The sequence below is a fragment of the Salvelinus namaycush genome, chromosome 23 (genome assembly GCF_016432855.1).
Source record: "Salvelinus namaycush isolate Seneca chromosome 23, SaNama_1.0, whole genome shotgun sequence".
In the NCBI taxonomy this organism is placed as follows: Eukaryota; Metazoa; Chordata; class Actinopteri; order Salmoniformes; family Salmonidae; genus Salvelinus; species Salvelinus namaycush.
The window spans coordinates 27,630,690-27,649,643 of NC_052329.1; the positions used below are offsets into that span (position 1 = coordinate 27,630,690).

At 52.3% G+C, this 18,954-nt stretch overlaps 1 protein-coding gene across 1 annotated transcript in view; it reads left to right on the plus strand.

The window, feature by feature from the left end:
• The window catches only part of LOC120018601 (protocadherin-16-like), a 125,781-nt gene that overhangs the window by 58,122 nt on the left and 48,705 nt on the right, over positions 1-18,954 (plus strand). The window contains exon 11 of the mRNA XM_038961807.1: positions 4,401-4,903. Coding sequence (XP_038817735.1) covers positions 4,401-4,903 — 503 coding nt within the window. The remainder of the gene's footprint in view (positions 1-4,400; positions 4,904-18,954) is intronic.

An 18,954-nucleotide genomic window follows, 5' to 3' on the forward strand; every position in this document is an offset into this window, starting at 1 on the left:
TTGCCCTGACACAAAGTCCACTGTGTCCCACTGGACACACACACAGTCCCAGCTCCTGTACCTTGCCCTGACACAAAGTCCACTGTGTCCCACTGGACATACACGCAGTCCCAGATCCTGTACCTTGCCCTGACACAAAGTCCACTGCGTCCCACTGGACACACACGCAGTACCAGCTCCTGTACCTTGCCCTGACACAAAGTCCACTGTATCCCACTTGACACACACGCAGTCCCAGCTCCTGTACCTTGCCCTAACACAAAGTCCACTGTGTCCCACTGGACACACGCAGTCCCAGCTCCTGTACCTTGCCCTAACACAAAGTCCACTGCGTCCCACTGGACATACACGCAGTCCCAGCTCCTGTACCTTGCCCTAACACAAAGTCCACTGTGTCCCACTGGACACACACGCAGTCCCAGCTCCTGTACCTTGCCCTGACACAAAGTCCACTGTATCCCACTGGACACACACGCAGTCCCAGCTCCTGTACCTTGCCCTGACACAAAGTCCACTGTGTCCCACTGGACACACACGCAGTCCCAGCTCCTGTACCTTGCCCTGACACAAAGTCCACTGTGTCCCACTGGACACACACGCAGTCCCAGCTCCTGTACCTTGCCCTGACACAAAGTCCACTGTATCCCACTGGACACACACGCAGTCCCAGCTCCTGTACCTTGCCCTGACACAAAGTCCACTGTGTCCCACTGGACACACACGCAGTCCCAGCTCCTGTACCTTGCCCTAACATAAAGTCCACTGTATCCCACTGGACACACACGCAGTCCCAGCTCCTGTACCTTGCCCTGACACAAAGTCCACTGTATCCCACTGGACACACACACAGTCCCAGCTCCTGTACCTTGCCCTGACACAAAGTCCACTGTATCCCACTGGACACACACACAGTCCCAGCTCCTGTACCTTGCCCCGACACAAAGTCCACTGTGTCCCACTGGACACACACGCAGTCCCAGATCCTGTACCTTGCCCTGACACAAAGTCCACTGCGTCCCACTGGACACACACGCAGTCCCAGATCCTATACCTTGCCCTGACACAAAGTCCACTGCGTCCCACTGGACACACACGCAGTCCCAGCTCCTGTACCTTGCCCTGACACAAAGTCCACTGTATCCCACTGGACACACACACAGTCCCAGCTCCTGTACCTTGCCCTGACACAAAGTCCACTGTATCCCACTGGACACACACACAGTCCCAGCTCCTGTACCTTGCCCTGACACAAAGTCCACTGTATCCCACTGGACACACACACAGTCCCAGCTCCTGTACCTTGCCCTGACACAAAGTCCACTGTATCCCACTGGACACACACACAGTCCCAGCTCCTGTACCTTGCCCTGACACAAAGTCCACTGTATCCCACTAAACACACGCAGTCCCAGCTCCTGTACCTTGCCCTGACACAAAGTCCACTGTATCCCACTGGACACACACACAGTCCCAGCTCCTGTACCTTGCCCTGACACAAAGTCCACTGTATCCCACTAAACACACGCAGTCCCAGCTCCTGTACCTTGCCCTGACACAAAGTCCACTGTATCCCACTGGACACACACGCAGTCCCAGCTCCTGTACCTTGCCCTGACACAAAGTCCACTGCGTCCCACTGGACACACACGCAGTCCCAGATCCTGTACCTTGCCCTGACACAAAGTCCACTGTGTCCCACTGGACACACACGCAGTCCCAGCTCCTGTACCTTGCCCTAACACAAAGTCCACTGTATCCCACTGGACACACATGCAGTCCCAGCTCCTGTACCTTGCCCTGACAAAAAGTCCACTGTGTCCCACTGGACACACATGCAGTCCCAGCTCCTGTACCTTGCCCTAACACAAAGTCCACTGTATCCCACTGGACACACACGCAGTCCCAGCTCCTGTACCTTGCCCTGACACAAAGTCCACTGTGTCCCACTGGACACACACGCAGTCCCAGATCCTGTACCTTGCCCTGACACAAAGTCCACTGTGTCCCACTGGACACACACGCAGTCCCAGATCCTGTACCTTGCCCTGACACAAAGTCCAATGTGTCCCACTGGACACACACGCAGTCCCAGATCCTGTACCTTGCCCTAACACAAAGTCCACTGCATCCCACTGGACACACACACAGTCCCAGCTCCTGTACCTTGCCCTGACACAAAGTCCACTGTATCCCACTGGACACACACGCAGTCCCAGCTCCTGTACCTTGCCCTGACACAAAGTCCACTGTATCCCACTGGACACACACACACAGTCCCAGCTCCTGTACCTTGCCCTGACACAAAGTCCACTGTATCCCACTGGACACACACACAGTCCCAGCTCCTGTACCTTGCCCTGACACAAAGTCCACTGTGTCCCACTGGACACACACGCAGTCCCAGATCCTGTACCTTGCCCTGACACAAAGTCCACTGCGTCCCACTGGACACACACGCAGTCCCAGATCCTATACCTTGCCCTGACACAAAGTCCACTGCGTCCCACTGGACACACACACAGTCCCAGCTCCTGTACCTTGCCCTGACACAAAGTCCACTGCGTCCCACTGGACACACACGCAGTCCCAGCTCCTGTACCTTGCCCTGACACAAAGTCCACTGTATCCCACTGGACACACACGCAGTCCCAGCTCCTGTACCTTGCCCTGACACAAAGTCCACTGTATCCCACTGGACACACACGCAGTCCCAGCTCCTGTACCTTGCCCTGACACAAAGTCCACTGTATCCCACTAAACACACGCAGTCCCAGCTCCTGTACCTTGCCCTGACACAAAGTCCACTGCGTCCCACTGGACACACACGCAGTCCCAGCTCCTGTACCTTGCCCTGACACAAAGTCCACTGCGTCCCACTGGACACACACACAGTCCCAGCTCCTGTACCTTGCCCTGACACAAAGTCCACTGCATCCCACTGGACACACACGCAGTCCCAGCTCCTGTACCTTGCCCTGACACAAAGTCCACTGCGTCCCACTGGACACACACGCAGTCCCAGATCCTGTACCTTGCCCTGACACAAAGTCCACTGTGTCCCACTGGACACACACGCAGTCCCAGCTCCTGTACCTTGCCCTAACACAAAGTCCACTGTATCCCACTGGACACACACGCAGTCCCAGCTCCTGTACCTTGCCCTGACACAAAGTCCACTGTGTCCCACTGGACACACACGCAGTCCCAGCTCCTGTACCTTGCCCTAACACAAAGTCCACTGTGTCCCACTGGACACACACGCAGTCCCAGATCCTGTACCTTGCCCTGACACAAAGTCCACTGTGTCCCACTGGACACACACGCAGTCCCAGATCCTGTACCTTGCCCTGACACAAAGTCCACTGCGTCCCACTGGACACACACACAGTCCCAGCTCCTGTACCTTGCCCTAACACAAAGTCCACTGTATCCCACTGGACACACACTGGTTGAGTCAACATTGTTTCCACGTCATTTCAATGAGTAGATGTTGAATTGATGTCTCTTTATGTGCGTAACTCAGTGATAGATGTCGGTTCCTGTCGAACGTTTACACTGAGGGTGCCACCCTAGTCCAAATGTTGTGCACTTCCCTCTCCCATCTCCCTCTCCCGCTCTCTCACTCTCTCTCTCTCTCAGAAGAAAATATTACTCATGTAGCTTGTGGCAAAACCAACCAATCAGGGCCTCTGCTGCCAAACCAAACAGACCAATGATGGAGTAGGTGTGCAGCAGCATACAAACTGGCCAATTAACACACACATCAGCAAGAGGCTCCACCCACACAAACATACTAGCTAAAATATATTACCCAACAGGAACAGGAGTCCAACATCAGAGGAGAGAGAGAGAGATACACCGTGTGTTGCCTCTACTCCAGACCTCTACTCCAGACCTCTACTCTAGACCTCTACTCCAGACCTCTACTCCAGACCTCTACTCCAGACCTCTACTCCAGACCTCTACTCCAGACCTCTACTCTAGACCTCTACTCTAGACCTCTACTCCAGACCTCTACTCCAGACCTCTACTCCAGACCTCTACTCCAGACCTCTGCTCCAGACCTCTACTCCAGACCTCTACTCCAGACCTCTACTCCAGACCTCTGCTCCAGACCTCTACTCCAGACCTCTACTCCAGACCTCTACTCCAGACCTCTGCTCCAGACCTCTACTCCAGACCTCTACTCCAGACCTCTACTCCAGACCTCTACTCCAGACCTCTGCTCCAGACCTCTACTCCAGACCTCTGCTCCAGACCTCTGCTCCAGACCTCTGCTCCAGACCTCTGCTCCAGACCTCTGCTCCAGACCTCTCCTCCAGACCTCTCCTCCAGACATCTACTCCAGACCTCTACTCCAGACCTCTACTCCAGACCTCTACTCCAGACCTCTGCTCCAGACCTCTACTCCAGACCTCTGCTCCAGACCTCTGCTCCAGACCTCTGCTCCAGACCTCTGCTCCAGACCTCTGCTCCAGACCTCTACTCCAGACCTCTACTCCAGACCTCTGCTCCAGACCTCTGCTCCAGACCTCTGCTCCAGACCTCTGCTCCAGACCTCTGCTCCAGACCTCTCCTCCAGACCTCTCCTCCAGACCTCTACTCCAAACCTCTGCTCCAGACCTCTACTCCAGACCTCTGCTCCAGACCTCTGCTCCAGACCTCTACTCCAGACCTCTGCTCCAGACCTCTGCTCCAGACCTCTACTCCCAGACCTCTACTCCCAGACCTCTACTCCCAGACCTCTACTCCAGACCTCTACTCCAGACCTCTGCTCCAGACCTCTGCTCCAGACCTCTGCTCCAGACCTCTACTCCAGACCTCTACTCCAGACCTCTACTCCAGACCTCTGCTCCAGACCTCTGCTCCAGACCTCTACTCCAGACCTCTGCTCCAGACCTCTGCTCCAGACCTCTACTCCAGACCTCTACTCCAGACCTCTACTACAGACCTCTACTCCAGACCTCTACTCCAGACCTCTACTACAGACCTCTACTCCAGACCTCTACTCCAGACCTCTACTCCAGACCTCTACTCCAGACCTCTACTCCAGACCTCTACTCCAGACCTCTACTACAGACCTCTACTCCAGACCTCTACTCCAGACCTCTACTCCAGACCTCTACTCCAGACCTCTACTCCAGACCTCTACTCCAGACCTCTACTCCAGACCTCTACTCCAGACCTCTGCTCCAGACCTCTGCTCCAGACTTCTACTCCAGACCTCTACCCCAGACCTCTACCCCAGACCTCTACTCCAGAACTCTGCTCCAGACCTCTGCTCCAGACCTCTACTCCAGACCTCTACTCCAGACCTCTACTCCAGACCTCTGCTCCAGACCTCTACTCCAGACCTCTGCTCCAGACCTCTACTCCAGACCTCTGCTCCAGACCTCTACTACAGACCTCTACTACAGACCTCTACTCCAGACCTCTACTCCAGACCTCTACTCCAGACCTCTGCTCCAGACCTCTGCTCCAGACCTCTGCTCCAGACCTCTGCTCCAGACCTCTGCTCCAGACCTCTGCTCCAGACCTCTACTCCAGACCTCTACTCCAGACCTCTACTCCAGACCTCTGCTCCAGACCTCTACTCCAGACCTCTACTCCAGACCTCTACTCCAGACCTCTACCCCAGACCTCTACTCCAGACCTCTACTCCAGACCTCTACTCCAGACCTCTACCCCAGACCTCTACTCCAGACCTCTGCTCCAGACCTCTGCTCCAGACCTCTGCTCCAGACCTCTGCTCCAGAACTCTACTCCAGACCTCTACTCCAGACCTCTACTCCAGACCTCTACTCCAGACCTCTGCTCCAGACCTCTACTCCAGACCTCTACTCCAGACCTCTACTCCAGACCTCTGCTCCAGACCTCTGCTCCAGACCTCTGCTCCAGACCTCTGCTCCAGACCTCTGCTCTAGACCTCTACTCCCAGACCTCTACTCCCAGACCTCTACTCCAGACCTCTACTCTAGACCTCTACTCTAGACCTCTACTCCAGACCTCTACTCCAGACCTTTACTCCAGACCTCTACTCCAGACCTCTACTCCAGACCTCTACTCCCAGACCTCTACTCCAGACCTCTACTCCAGACCTCTACTCCCAGACCTCCACTCCAGACCTCTACTCCAGACCTCTACTCCCAGACCTCTACTCCCAGACCTCTACTCCAGACCTCTACTCCAGACCTCTACTCCAGACCTCTGCTCCAGACCTCTACTCCAGACCTCTACTCCAGACCTCTACTACAGACCTCTGCTCCAGACCTCTGCTCCAGACCTCTACTACAGACCTCTACTCCAGACCTCTACTACAGACCTCTACTCCAGACCTCTACTCCAGACCTCTACTCCAGACCTCTGCTCCAGACCTCTACTCCAGATCTCTGTTTCAGCTCTGTTTACACTGGGCTCTGTTTCAGGACTATGTAATGGTAGTAGCAGGGTTATACGAGGTCACGCATACTGTACTAACAGTTTGTAGAACAAACATTATGTTCATTCTTAGTGAAGAACATTCATAGTTTACAAGAGTCATAGTGTAGAGAGGGAAAACATAAGGGTGGTCAATCCAAGCTCTCGTTCAGTCAGTCAGTCTTCCCACCAGTTCTCAGTGTTCTGTTCTGTAGGGAAATGTATTTCTATAAATAGTTCCCACCCAGAGCTGGGACGTGTTCTCCTCAAGGCCAACATGGCTTCTTCTGGCTCCTTCTACAGGGACCAACCACAGAGTGAGAACCAGGGTGGGCCAGGACAGAACAGAACACAGACAGAGGATGCGTCCCAAATGTGCACTACACTATGTAGGGAATAGGGTGCCATTTGGGAAGCAGACAGAGCATCCAAACCCTTCAGGCACAATAGACTGTAAGTGTAGAGCAGAAATGTACCATCTCCTCTCTCCAGCCAGAGAGAGATTGTGCGACAGTGTTGGCTGGAAAGAAGGCTCCACACAGCAGCAATCTGATGGGTGAACTGAACCCAAACCACACAGTGCCCCAGTTATCTTTGGATCCTCCTTCAGTATGTTTAGCTGAGTCCCCAGCCAAAAGTGAATGTCTCCCCAAACTCTTTCTCTTCTCACTCTCTCTTTCCCTCTTTCCTTCTCCCTCTGGCCTGTGTCTCCTCACTCCGCAGTCTCTCTCTCAACCTGTCCCTTTTCTCCTCTCCTTCCTCGCTCTCTCTCTCTCCCACCTCCCTCTCTCCCTCTCTCCAACCTCAGTCCTCCTATCTCCGCCTCGCTTCATAAGACATCTCCACCAGGCTCTACTGTACTCTCACACTGAGTAGAGCGACAACTCTGCTGGCTTCCAACCATCATCTAACAACTCTCCTGCCTTTGAACTTCTAATCCAATAAAAAGGGACCGTTTGCCCAACACAGCAGCACCACAGTGGGCAGAGCAGAGACCCAGCAGAAGAGGAGAGAAGCCTGAACAATATAAAACAGACTCAGAGGATCACAGTACCAGGCTAAGAGGACAGATTGGGCTCTGGTCAAAAGTAGTTCACTATGTAGGGAATAGGGTATCATTTGGGATGCAGAGTATGAGTACAGCAGAGGTCACTGTAGAGGGGTCAGAAGATGGTGATATCCGATACCTGTTAATTTTACATGGGAAAGTGTGAGAACTCTTCTAGCCTGGTTACCAGGTCTAAATGTAGTTCTCTTCTAGCCTGGTTACCAGGTCTAAATGTAGTTCTCTTCTAGCCTGGTTACCAGGTCTGTATATAATTATCTTCTAGCCTGGTTACCAGGTCTGTATGTAGTTCACTTCTAGCCTGGTTACCAGGTCTGTAATGTAGTAATTACAGCCTGGTTAATACGGTAATCTGGGGGAGCTGTAACCTGTAGCATACCTCGTTCAGTCTCCTCAGGACTTTGAATGGCCCCACAAACCGCAGACCCAGCTTCCGGCAGGGCAGGCGGAGGGGCAGGTTTTGGGTCGAGAGCCAGACCCGGTCCCCCGGTGCGAACACCGGGGCCTCACTGCGAACACCGGGGCCTCACTGCGGTGGCGGTCGGCGCTCGCCTTCTGCCGCCTCATGGCCCGTTGCAGGTACACATGGGCGGCGTCCCAGGTCTCCTCTGAGCGCTTAAACCATTCGTCCACCGCAGGAGCTTCGATCTGGCTCTGATGCCAAGGTGCCAGAACCGGCTGATACCCCAGTACGCACTGGAAGGGAGAGAGGTTAGTGGAGGAGTGGCGTAATGAGTTTTGGGCCAGCTCTGCCCAGGGGATGAACGCCGCCCACTCTCCCGGCTGGTCCTGGCAATATGAAACCTACCCACATCCTGGTTTACTCTCTCCACCTGCCTGTTACTCTCGGGGTGAAAACCTGAGGTGAGGCTGACCGAGACCCCCAGACATTCCATGAATGCTCTCCAGACCCTGGACGTGAACTGGGGACCCCGATCAGAGACTATGTCCTCAGGCACCCTGTAGTGCCGGAAGACGTGAGTGAACAGGGCCACCGCAGTCTGTAGGGCCGTAGGGAGACCGGGCAAAGCGAGGAGATGGCAGGACTTAGAAAACCGATCCACAACGACCAGGATCGTGGTTATGCCCTCTGAGGGAGGAAGATCCGTCAGGAAGTCCACGGACAGGTGCGACCACGGCCGTTGTGGAACGGGTAGGGGTTGTAACTTCCGTCTGGGCAGGTGCCTGGGAGCCTTGCACTGGGCGCACACCGAGCAGGAGGAAACATAAACCCTCAAGTCCTTGGCCAAGGTAGACCACCAGTACTTCCCACTAAGGCAACGCACCGTCCGACTGATGCCAGGATGACCAGAGGAGGGTGACGTGTGGGCCCAATAGATCAAACGGTCGCGGACAGCAGACGGAACATACAGGCGCCCAGCTGGACACTGGGGGGGAGTGGGCTCTGTGCGTAACGCCCGCTCAATATCCGCGTCCAGCTCCCACACCACCGGTGCCACCAGGCAGGAGGCCGGAAGTATGGGAGTGTGATCCATGGACCGCTCCTCTGTGTCATACATCCGGGACAGTGCATCTGCCTTAGCGTTCTGGGAACCTGGTCTGTAGGACAGAGTGAAAACAAAACGGGTCAAGAACATTGCCCACCTTGCCTAGCGAGGGTTCAGTCTCCTCACCGCACGGATGTACTCCAGATTGGGGTGGTCAGTCCAGATGAGAAAAGGGTGTTTAGCCCCCTCAAGCCAATGTCTCCATGCCTTCAGAGCCTTGACAACAGCCAACAGCTCCCGGTCCCCCACATCATAGTTTCGCTCCGCCGGGCTGAGCTTCTTCGAAAAGAAAGCACAGGGGCGGAGCTTTGGTGGCCTCGGACGCGTCCACCTCCACTATGAACGCCAAAGAGGGATCCGGATGAGCCAGCACGGGAGCCGAGGTAAACAGAGCCATCAGGTGACCAAAAGCCCTGTCAGCCTCAGCCGACCACTGCAGCCGTACCGGTCCCCCCTTCAGCAGTGAGGTAATGGGAGCTGCTAACTGACCAAAACCCTGGATAAACCTCCAGTAGTAGTTGGCAAACCATTGAAACTGCTGCACTTCCTTTACCGTGGTGGGAGTCGATCAATTACGCACGGCTGAAATGCGGTCACTCTCCATCTCCACCCCTGAAGTGGAAATGCGGTACCCTAGGAGGGAGACGGACTGTTGGAAGAACAGACATTTCTCAGCCTTGACGTACAGGTCATGCTCCAACAGTCGACCAAGAACCCTGCGCACCAGGGACACATGCGGAGTGTGTGGAGTTTATCAGAATTTCGTCGATATATACCACTACACCCTGCCCGTGCAGGTCCCGGAAAATGTCTTCAACAAAGGCCTGGAAGACTGATGGAGCATTCATCAACCCGTACGGCATGACGAGGTACTCATAGTGCCCTGAGGTGGTACTAAATGCCGTCTTCCACTCGTCCCCCTCCCGGATACGCACCAGGTTGTAAGCGCTCCTGAGATCCAATTTTGTGAAGAAGCGTGCCCCGTGCTTTGACTCGATCAAAACTGTCGATGAGAGGCAGCGGGTAGCTGTACCACACAGTGATCTGATTGATACCCCGATAGTCAATACATGGGCGCAGACCTCCATCCTTCTTCTTCACAAAAAAGAAAGGAGGAGGCAGGTGAAGTGGAGGGCCAAATGTATCCCTGCCCCAGGGATTTGGAGACATGTGTTTCCATAGCCGCCGTCTCCTCCTGTGACAGAGGATACACGTGACTCCTGGGAAGTGCTGCGTCTACCAGGAGATTTATCGCACAATCCCCTCGTCGATGGGGTGGTAATTGAGTCGCCTTCTTCTTACAGAAGGCGAGAGACAAATCGGCATATTTTAAGGGGATGCGCACGGTGGAGACCTGGTATGGACTTTCCACCGTAGTCGCTCTGATGGAAACCCCTAAACACCTCCCTGAGCACTCTCGTGACCACCCATTGAGAGCCCTCTGTTGCCACGAAATAGTGGGGTCATGACAGGCCAACCAGGGTAGGCCCATCACCACGGGAAACGCAGGAGAATCAATAAGGAAGAGACTGATTCTCTCCTTGTGACCCTCCTGCGTAACCATGCTTAGTGGAGCGGTGGCCTCCGTAATCAGCCCTGACCCTAATGGTCGACTATCTAGGGCGTGCACAGGGAAGGGTATATCCACAGGAACAAGGGGAATCCCTAAACTATGTGCAAATGAACGGTTAATAAAATTCCCAGCTGTGCCTGAATCTACGAGCGATTACTACGATTTAATAAACACATACATGTGAGCAACAGGGGGCTCTGGATGAGCCTGGTGCCGACTCACCTGGGGTAACACAATAGTGCCCTGCTTGCTGCATCGACTCCCTGAGGAACCCCCCCAGCACCGACCAGCAGTGTGCCCTCTGCGGCCACAGATGGTGCAGGGAATGGCCCTCCTCCGTTCGCCCTAAGTGCAGCACCTCCCAGCTCCATGGGAGTCGGAGCGGAGGTGCTGGGGGATGGAATTGACAGGCCCCGATCCAGACGTCCGCGGGTAGCCAGCAGGTTCTCCAGCCGGATGGACAGGTCCACCAGCTGGTCCAACGTGAGGGTGGTGTCTCGGCAGGCCAACTCCCGACAGACGTCCTCACGCAGACTGCACCGGTAGTGATCGATCAGGGCCCTGTCGTTCCATACCGTGCTGGTGGCCAGGGTACGGAAGTCCAAAGCGATATCTCCTCGTCCCCTGCCTCAGGTGGAACAGACGTTCACCCGCCACTCGACCCTCAGGCGGGTGGTTGAAAACTGCCCGGAAGCGGCGGTTGAACTCTGCGTAATGGTCCAACGTGGGCCGCGTCTCCTTCACTCCATACGGCGTTGGCCCACTCCAGGGCTTTGCCTGAGAGGCAGGAGACGAGGGCGGACACGCTCTCACGTCCCGAAAGAGCCAGGTGGACGGTCGCCAGGTAGAGCTCCAGCTGGAGTAGGAACCCCTGGCATCCGGCAGCCGTTCCATCATACTCCCTCGGGAGCGCGAGCCGAATCCCGCTGGGTGAAGGAGGGGTGGACAGTGGGGCCTGCTGTAGTGGAGCTGGTGGAGGCGCTGGACGACCTCCTCCTCTCTCCCAACGATCCATCGTCTGCAGCATGCGATCCATGGCGGTGCCCAGACGTTGCAATATGGTCGCGTGCTGCTGGACGCGCTCCTCTATCGCCACAGGGAGGGCGTCTGCTCCTGCTGACTCCATTCTTTGGATGAGTGATTCTGTAATGAGGTCTGTGTGTAGCTTGTGTAGAGGAGTCAGGCGCAGGACAGCAGATATGAGTAAATAAACGTAATTTACTCAAAAATAGACAAATACAATACAATAAAGCGAGCCCACATAACGGACCGTATTACATACAAACAAGTACTCACAAACAAACATGGGGGAACAAAGGGATAAATAATGAACAAGTAATTGGGGGATTGAAACCAGGTGTGTAAGACAAAGACAAAACAAATGGAAAATGAAAAGTGGATCGGCGATGGCTCGAAGGTCGGTGACGTCGACCGCCGAACGCCGCCCGAACAAGGAGAGGGACCGACTTTGGCGGAAGTCGTGACAGTCTGTATGTAATTCTTTATCCAACACCTGTGACAGACTCATTGTCAACGAAATTCAAGAACAAAAACAGTTGGATGAAGCACACAAATACCTAGCTGTTGTTTACAAGCGTTTGAACAAGACAGCAGCTGATTGGCTAATGTCTACAGTTTGTATTGGGTGAGAGTTCAGTCACCCTGTGTAGAAGAGGTTAGAGTTCAGAGTTCAGCTTCACAGACACCTGGCTGTGTCCCAAATGTCATACCTGTACCCTATTCAGTGCATTGTTTTTGATCAGCCCACTATATAGGGGCCCTGAGCCTTATTCCATTAGCTGGAGGAGACTGTAACTGTTCCCTTTGATGGAAACCATGGATTCAAGATGGAAATGTATAACACAAAACACATACATCCCTGCCAAGACTTGAACTGAGCTGCACTGTTGGTTAACGTAAGTACAGTATGTGTTCACCGCTGTGACTGTGGGTGTGTCCCAAATGACACCCTATTCCCTATGTCATGCACTACTTTTGACCAGAGCCCTATGGGGGGGAAAGGAATAGGGTGCCATTTGGGATGCATACTGTATAAAGGGAAGGAACGGTCTGGCTGTGATTATAATTATACCAACACAACAGCAGATACCAGATTGACATTACGACATGGTGAGTGGACATCAATCTTCATCACATGGTTTTTATTAGTCTTAACACATTGTGAGTGATTTACACCTTCCCCTCATCTCTCTCTCTCCCTCCATCTCTGTTTCTCTATCTCTCTCACTATGTATGATATACAGCAGCTCCTTCCATCAGGACTTTTTAATGAAGACTTTTTAATGAACGCCAGAGACGTTATTGTATTGGGTTAATCCTCCTCGTCACTCCGGGTTGTCTGTCTGTCTGTGGTTTGGCTAATTATTCTGTTTGCATCCCAAATGGCCCCCTATTCCAGTATTCCCTATAGTGCACTACTGTGCCATTTAGGACAAAGACATTCTGTCTCCGTCAGAATGAGGCTGCATTATAAACCAAGCCTGTCCGGCTGTGTGGAGATGGGATATACTGTCAACTGAAATGGCATCCTTTTCTCTATGTAGTGTACTACTTATGACCAGGGCTCATAGGGCACTTTGTAGGGAATGGGGTGCCATTTGGGACACACATTTCTAGACAGGCAGACCTAGTCCTCAGCCTCAGCTCCAGGGCTCCAGCTCCATGTCATTGATATGCTGTTATTAACCTAGAATGAGAGAAGAATAGAGATTCCAGGTCCCTGTAGAGTTGAGATCATTCTGATTGCTCTTCTCAGGCGTAGCATTGTGAACGTTTAGGGTTCTATATCAATTCCATTGTACCTTCATTATAGTACACAAAAACAACTCCTCTGCATTTGGAGCTAAATATATGCTTACGTTGAGAGGGTTTCGTTTAGAGCAGGGTTATTATAGTCAAACATAGGATATCCACTGGATATGTTTGTCAATGTGTGTTTCCCTGAAATCAAGCGTGGAGAGATTGTAGATAACAGTTGGATCAGTACATATGTCTCTATCATGTATAACAGACATCAGGCTGGTGAGAGCATGCTGAACTGGAGGTGAATCCCTGGACTTTACTGTTTTTTTTTCACATATCCACTCTGCTACATGGAACTTTACATTATTATACAGTATAGTCACGTAAGCTGCAGAGTTCATCAGCTACACCTTTAACTGTATTTCAAATGTCAGTATAATTTCTGCTTCTTGTTTTCTTTTGTGTATTGTTTTCACTCTCTCTCTCTCTCTCTCTCTCTCTCTCTCTCTCTCTCTCTCTCTCTCTCTCTCTCTCTCTCTCTCTCTCTCTCTCTCTCTCTCTCTCTCTCTCTCTATCTCTCTATTTCTCTTTCTCTTTCTCTTTCTAGCCTTGACCAGATTAGTATTCAGATGTTGTATCCAATCACTTCTGAGGCAGAGCTGTGGTGTGTGCGTGCGTGCGTGTGAGCTGTGGTTGGTGCCGTGCGCTTCTTGTCTCTCGGCAGTCATGTAGAATGTTAATTCATTAGTTCACCATTCACAACGGGCCTGCACTCTCTCTCTCTCTGTCTCTCTCTCTCTCTCTCTGTCTCTCTCTCTCTCTGGTCATCCTATCCATCTCTCTGGTCACCCTATCCATCTCTCTGGTCACCCTATCCATCTCTCTGGTCATCCTATCCATCTCTCTGGTCAACATATCCATCTCTCTGGTCATCCTATCCATCTCTCTGGTCACCCTATCCATCTCTCTGGTCATCCTATCCATCTCTCTGGTCACCCTATCCATCTCTCTGGTCACCCTATCCATCTTTCTACTTGAAGAGATATTCTTCTCCTTGCTCAGCTTTTCATGTTATTCTTGGGGCCATGAGTTTTTCTCAACCACATGACCTACCCAGGAATAACCCCAGGTCCTAGTAATACTGTTCCACCACTCCACTGTTCATCCAGTCTTTGCAGCCACAGGCTAACACTTCTCGCTTCCCTATTTGGGAGACCTTCACTGTTTCTGTGTCTGACACACTTTTTAATGCTATGCTATAGGAGAGTATTTTCCCTCCAGCTTCAGTGTGGCTGCTGTACTGTAATTGTGTTCATATGAGAGTAGCGAACTCTATAGCCTCTACCTCTGAATTCATAGTTCCATTCTTTCCCCTCAACTGTAAATCCCAGGTGCATTCTACCAGTTCATTTGTCAGCCCTCATATCATAAATATTTTATGTGAGTATTGTACAGGTGCCATTTTTTATGACGGTGGTATGGGCTAGGAAAATAAACATTCCTCCGTGCCAGGTTGTGGCTGAAATGGAAAGTGACGTTTGGGTCTCCTCATATAGCTCTCTCTCTCTCTCTCTCTCTCTCACACACACACACACACACACACACACACACACACACACACACACACACACACACACACACACACACACACACACACACACACACACACACACACACACACACACACACACACACACACGTGCGCATGCACAAATACACACACACACACACTTCTCAGCACCAAGTCCCCCGACCACGATGTGCTACAGGATACATACAGAACAGAGATCCTGTTTCTGCTGAGAATCATCATCACTTCTAATGAATGGTTTCCATTCTCGTACACTCACTGGAGCCAGGCCAGGCCAGGACAGGACAGGAGTTAGGGCCAGGACAGGACAGGACAGGACAGGAGCCAGGGCCAGGACAGGACAGGACAGGAGTTAGGGCCAGGACAGGACAGGAGCCAGGACCAGGACAGAACAGGACAGGAGTTAGGGCCAGGACAGGACAGGACAGGAGCCAGGACCAGGACCAGGATAGGAGTTAGGGCCAGGACAGGACAGGACAGGAGCCAGGACCAGGACCAGGATAGGAGTTAGGGCCAGGACAGGACAGGACAGGAGCCAGGACCAGGACAGGACAGGAGTTAGGGCCAGGACAGGACAGGACAGGACAGGACAGGAGCCAGGGCCAGGACAGGACAGGAGCCAGGACCAGGACAGAACAGGACAGGAGTTAGGGCCAGGACAGGACAGGACAGGAGCCAGGACCAGGACCAGGATAGGAGTTAGGGCCAGGACAGGACAGGACAGGAGCCAGGACCAGGACAGGACAGGAGTTAGGGCCAGGACAGGTGCCAGGGCCAGGACAGGGCAGGACAGGAGCCAGGGCCAGGACCCGACAGGAGCCAGGGCCAGGACCCGACAGGAGCCAGGGCCAGGACAGAACAGGACAGGAGTAAGGCCAGGACAGGAGCCAGGGCCAGGCCAGGGAAGTGTGTGCTTTTGATAAGCATGACTAGCTGTATTTTCCTTGGCCCAGTCTCTCATAGCTCTCTCCTAGCTGCCTTCTTAGACATAGAGCAGCCATACTGCACTAGAAGTACACATTGGAGACTCTATTTCATTTCATCAACTTCTCCTTTCCTTCCCAGAAAGATCCCCCCTTTTTTGTAGAGATGGAAGGAAAGAGAGAACTCTAATCAACTTGTGAGGCTTAACCCCATCTGTAATCTCTTTCTAGCTGCGATCCCGAGCCAACACTTGCAAACGATTACCCTGCCAGTACCCAGGAGGCTCTCTGATTGGCTTGTTTGGTTAGTGTAATCCAGGGAGCTGCTACAGTCTCCTTTCCTCAGCTGGCTGGTGGCTGGCTGGGTGGGGAGTTGGGCTGAACTGAGTGGAGGCTGTCTGTTATGAACCCACCAGCCCCAGCTATCAGCTCTCTCTGTACTGTAGATGTGAGGTGTATTAAAACCAGACGTTGAGGGGTAGAACGTTAGAGTTATAATGTGGTGAGGCAGGGAAGCAGTGAGGCGTGCTGTGGGGGATACCCTCCTGCTCCCCATCCCCCCTCCCCCCTGTCACTGGGCTGTTCAGACAGTCGCCACTCCACTCCTGGACCAGCCTGGCTGTCTCTACTGCTGGCATCTCTCCCGGCTAAACGCAGGCAGGGCTGGAGAAGTCATCCTCTCCTCTCCTCCCCTCCCTCCCTCCCTCCCTCCCTCCCTCCCTCCCTCCCTCCCTCCCTCCCTCCCTCCCTCCCTCACCCAGTGCCTCGCTCTACCAGAGGCAGTTTGGCTTGTGCTCTAACTCAGATAAATAACACAGATGAGAAGTAAAGACTCACTCCAACAGCACCTGGTGTCCTATACTATCCTGTCCTGTTACTGTCCTGTACTGTACTGTCCTGTCCTGTACTGTTACTGTCCTGTTACTGTCATGTCCTGTACTGTTACTGTCCTGTTACTGTCCTGTACTGTACTGTCCTGTCCTGTACTGTTACTGTCCTGTCCTGTACTGTTACTGTCCTGTCCTGTTACTGTCCTGTACTCTTACTGTCCTGTCCTGTACTGTTACTGTCCTGTTACTATCCTGTCCTGTTACTGTCCTGTACTGTACTGTCCTGTCCTGTACTGTTACTGTCCTGTACTGTTACTGTACTGTACTTTTACTGTCCTGTCCTGTCCTGTACTGTACTGTTACTGTCCTGTCCTGTTACTGTCCTGTACTGTTACTGTCCTCTACTTTTACTGTTCTGTACTGTTACTGTTCTGTACTGTTACTGTTCTGTACTGTTACTGTCCTGTACTTTTACTGTCCTGTCCTGTACTGTACTGTTACTGTCCTGTCCTGTTACTGTCCTCTACTTTTACTGTTCTGTACTGTTACTGTTCTGTACTGTTACTGTTCTGTACTGTTACTGTCCTGTACTTTTACTGTCCTGTCCTGTCCTGTACTGTACTGTTACTGTCCTGTACTGTAACTGTCCTGTACTGTTACTGTACTGTCCTGTCCTGTCCTGTACTGTTACTGTCCTGTACTGCCCTGTCCTGTTCTGTACTGTTACTGTACTGTTACTGTCCTGTCCTGTCCTGTTACTGTCCTGTACTGTTACTGTTCTGTCCTGTTACTGTCCTGTACTGTCCTGTACTGTTACTGTCCTGTTCTGTACTGTTAATATCCTGTACTGTTACTGTCCTGTACTGTTACTGTCCTGTACTGTTACTATCCTGTCCTGTACTGTTACTGTCCTGTACTGTACTGTGCTGTCCTGTACTATTACTGTATTGTCCTGTCCTGTTACTGTCCTGTCCTGTCCTGTACTGTTACTGTCCTGTACTGTTACTGTTACTGTCCTGTACTGTCCTGTCCTGTTACTGTCCTGTACTGTTACTGTACTGTTACTGTCCTGTCCTGTTACTGTCCTGTACTGTTACTGTCCTGTCCTGTACTGTTACTGTCCTGTACTGTCCTGTCCTGTTACTGTCCTGTACTGTTACTGTACTGTTACTGTCCTGTCCTGTTACTGTCCTGTACTGTTACTGTCCTGTCCTGTACTGTTACTGTCCTGTACTGTCCTGTCCTGTTACTGTCCTGTCCTGTTACTGTACTGTTACTGTCCTGTCCTGTTACTGTCCTGTACTGTTACTGTCCTGTCCTGTTACTGTCCTGCTCTGTACTGTTACTGTCCTGTACTGTTACTGTCCTGTCCTGTACTGTTACTGTCCTGTCCTGTCCTGTCCTGTCCTGTCCTGTCCTGTACTGTTACTGTCCTGTCCTGTACTGTTACTATCCTGTACTGTTACTGTCCTGTCCTGTTACTGTCCTGCTCTGTACTGTTACTGTCCTGTACTGTTACTGTCCTGTCCTGTACTGTTACTGTCCTGTCCTGTTACTGTCCTGTACTGTTACTGTCCTGTCCTGTACTGTTACTGTCCTGTCCTGTACTGTTACTGTCCTGTACTGTTACTGTCCTGTACTGTCCTGTCCTGTTACTGTACTGTCCTGTACTGTTACTGTACTGTTACTGGTACTGTTACTGTCCTGTTACTGTCCTGTACTGTTACTGTCCTGCTCTGTACTGTTACTGTCCTGTACTGTTACTGTCCTGTCCTGTACTGTTACTGTCCTGTCCTGTACTGTTACTGTCCTGTACTGTTACTGTACTGTTACTGTCCTGTCCTGTACTGTCCTGTTACTGTTACTGTCCTGTACTGTCCTGTCCTGTTACTGTACTGTTACTGGTACTGTTACTGTCCTGTTACTGTCCTGTACTGTTACTGTCCTGTCCTGTTACTGTCCTGCTCTGTACTGTTACTGTCCTGTACTGTTACTGTCCTGTCCTGTACTGTTACTGTCCTGTCCTGTACTGTCCTGTTACTGTTACTGTCCTGTACTGTCCTGTTACTGTACTGTCCTGTACTGTTACTGTACTGTTACTGTCCTGTCCTGTTACTGTCCTGTACTGTTACTGTCCTGTCCTGTTACTGTCCTGCTCTGTACTGTTACTGTCCTGTACTGTTACTGTCCTGTCCTGTACTGTTACTGTCCTGTCCTGTCCTGTCCTGTCCTGTACTGTTACTGTCCTGTCCTGTACTGTTACTATCCTGTACTGTTACTGTC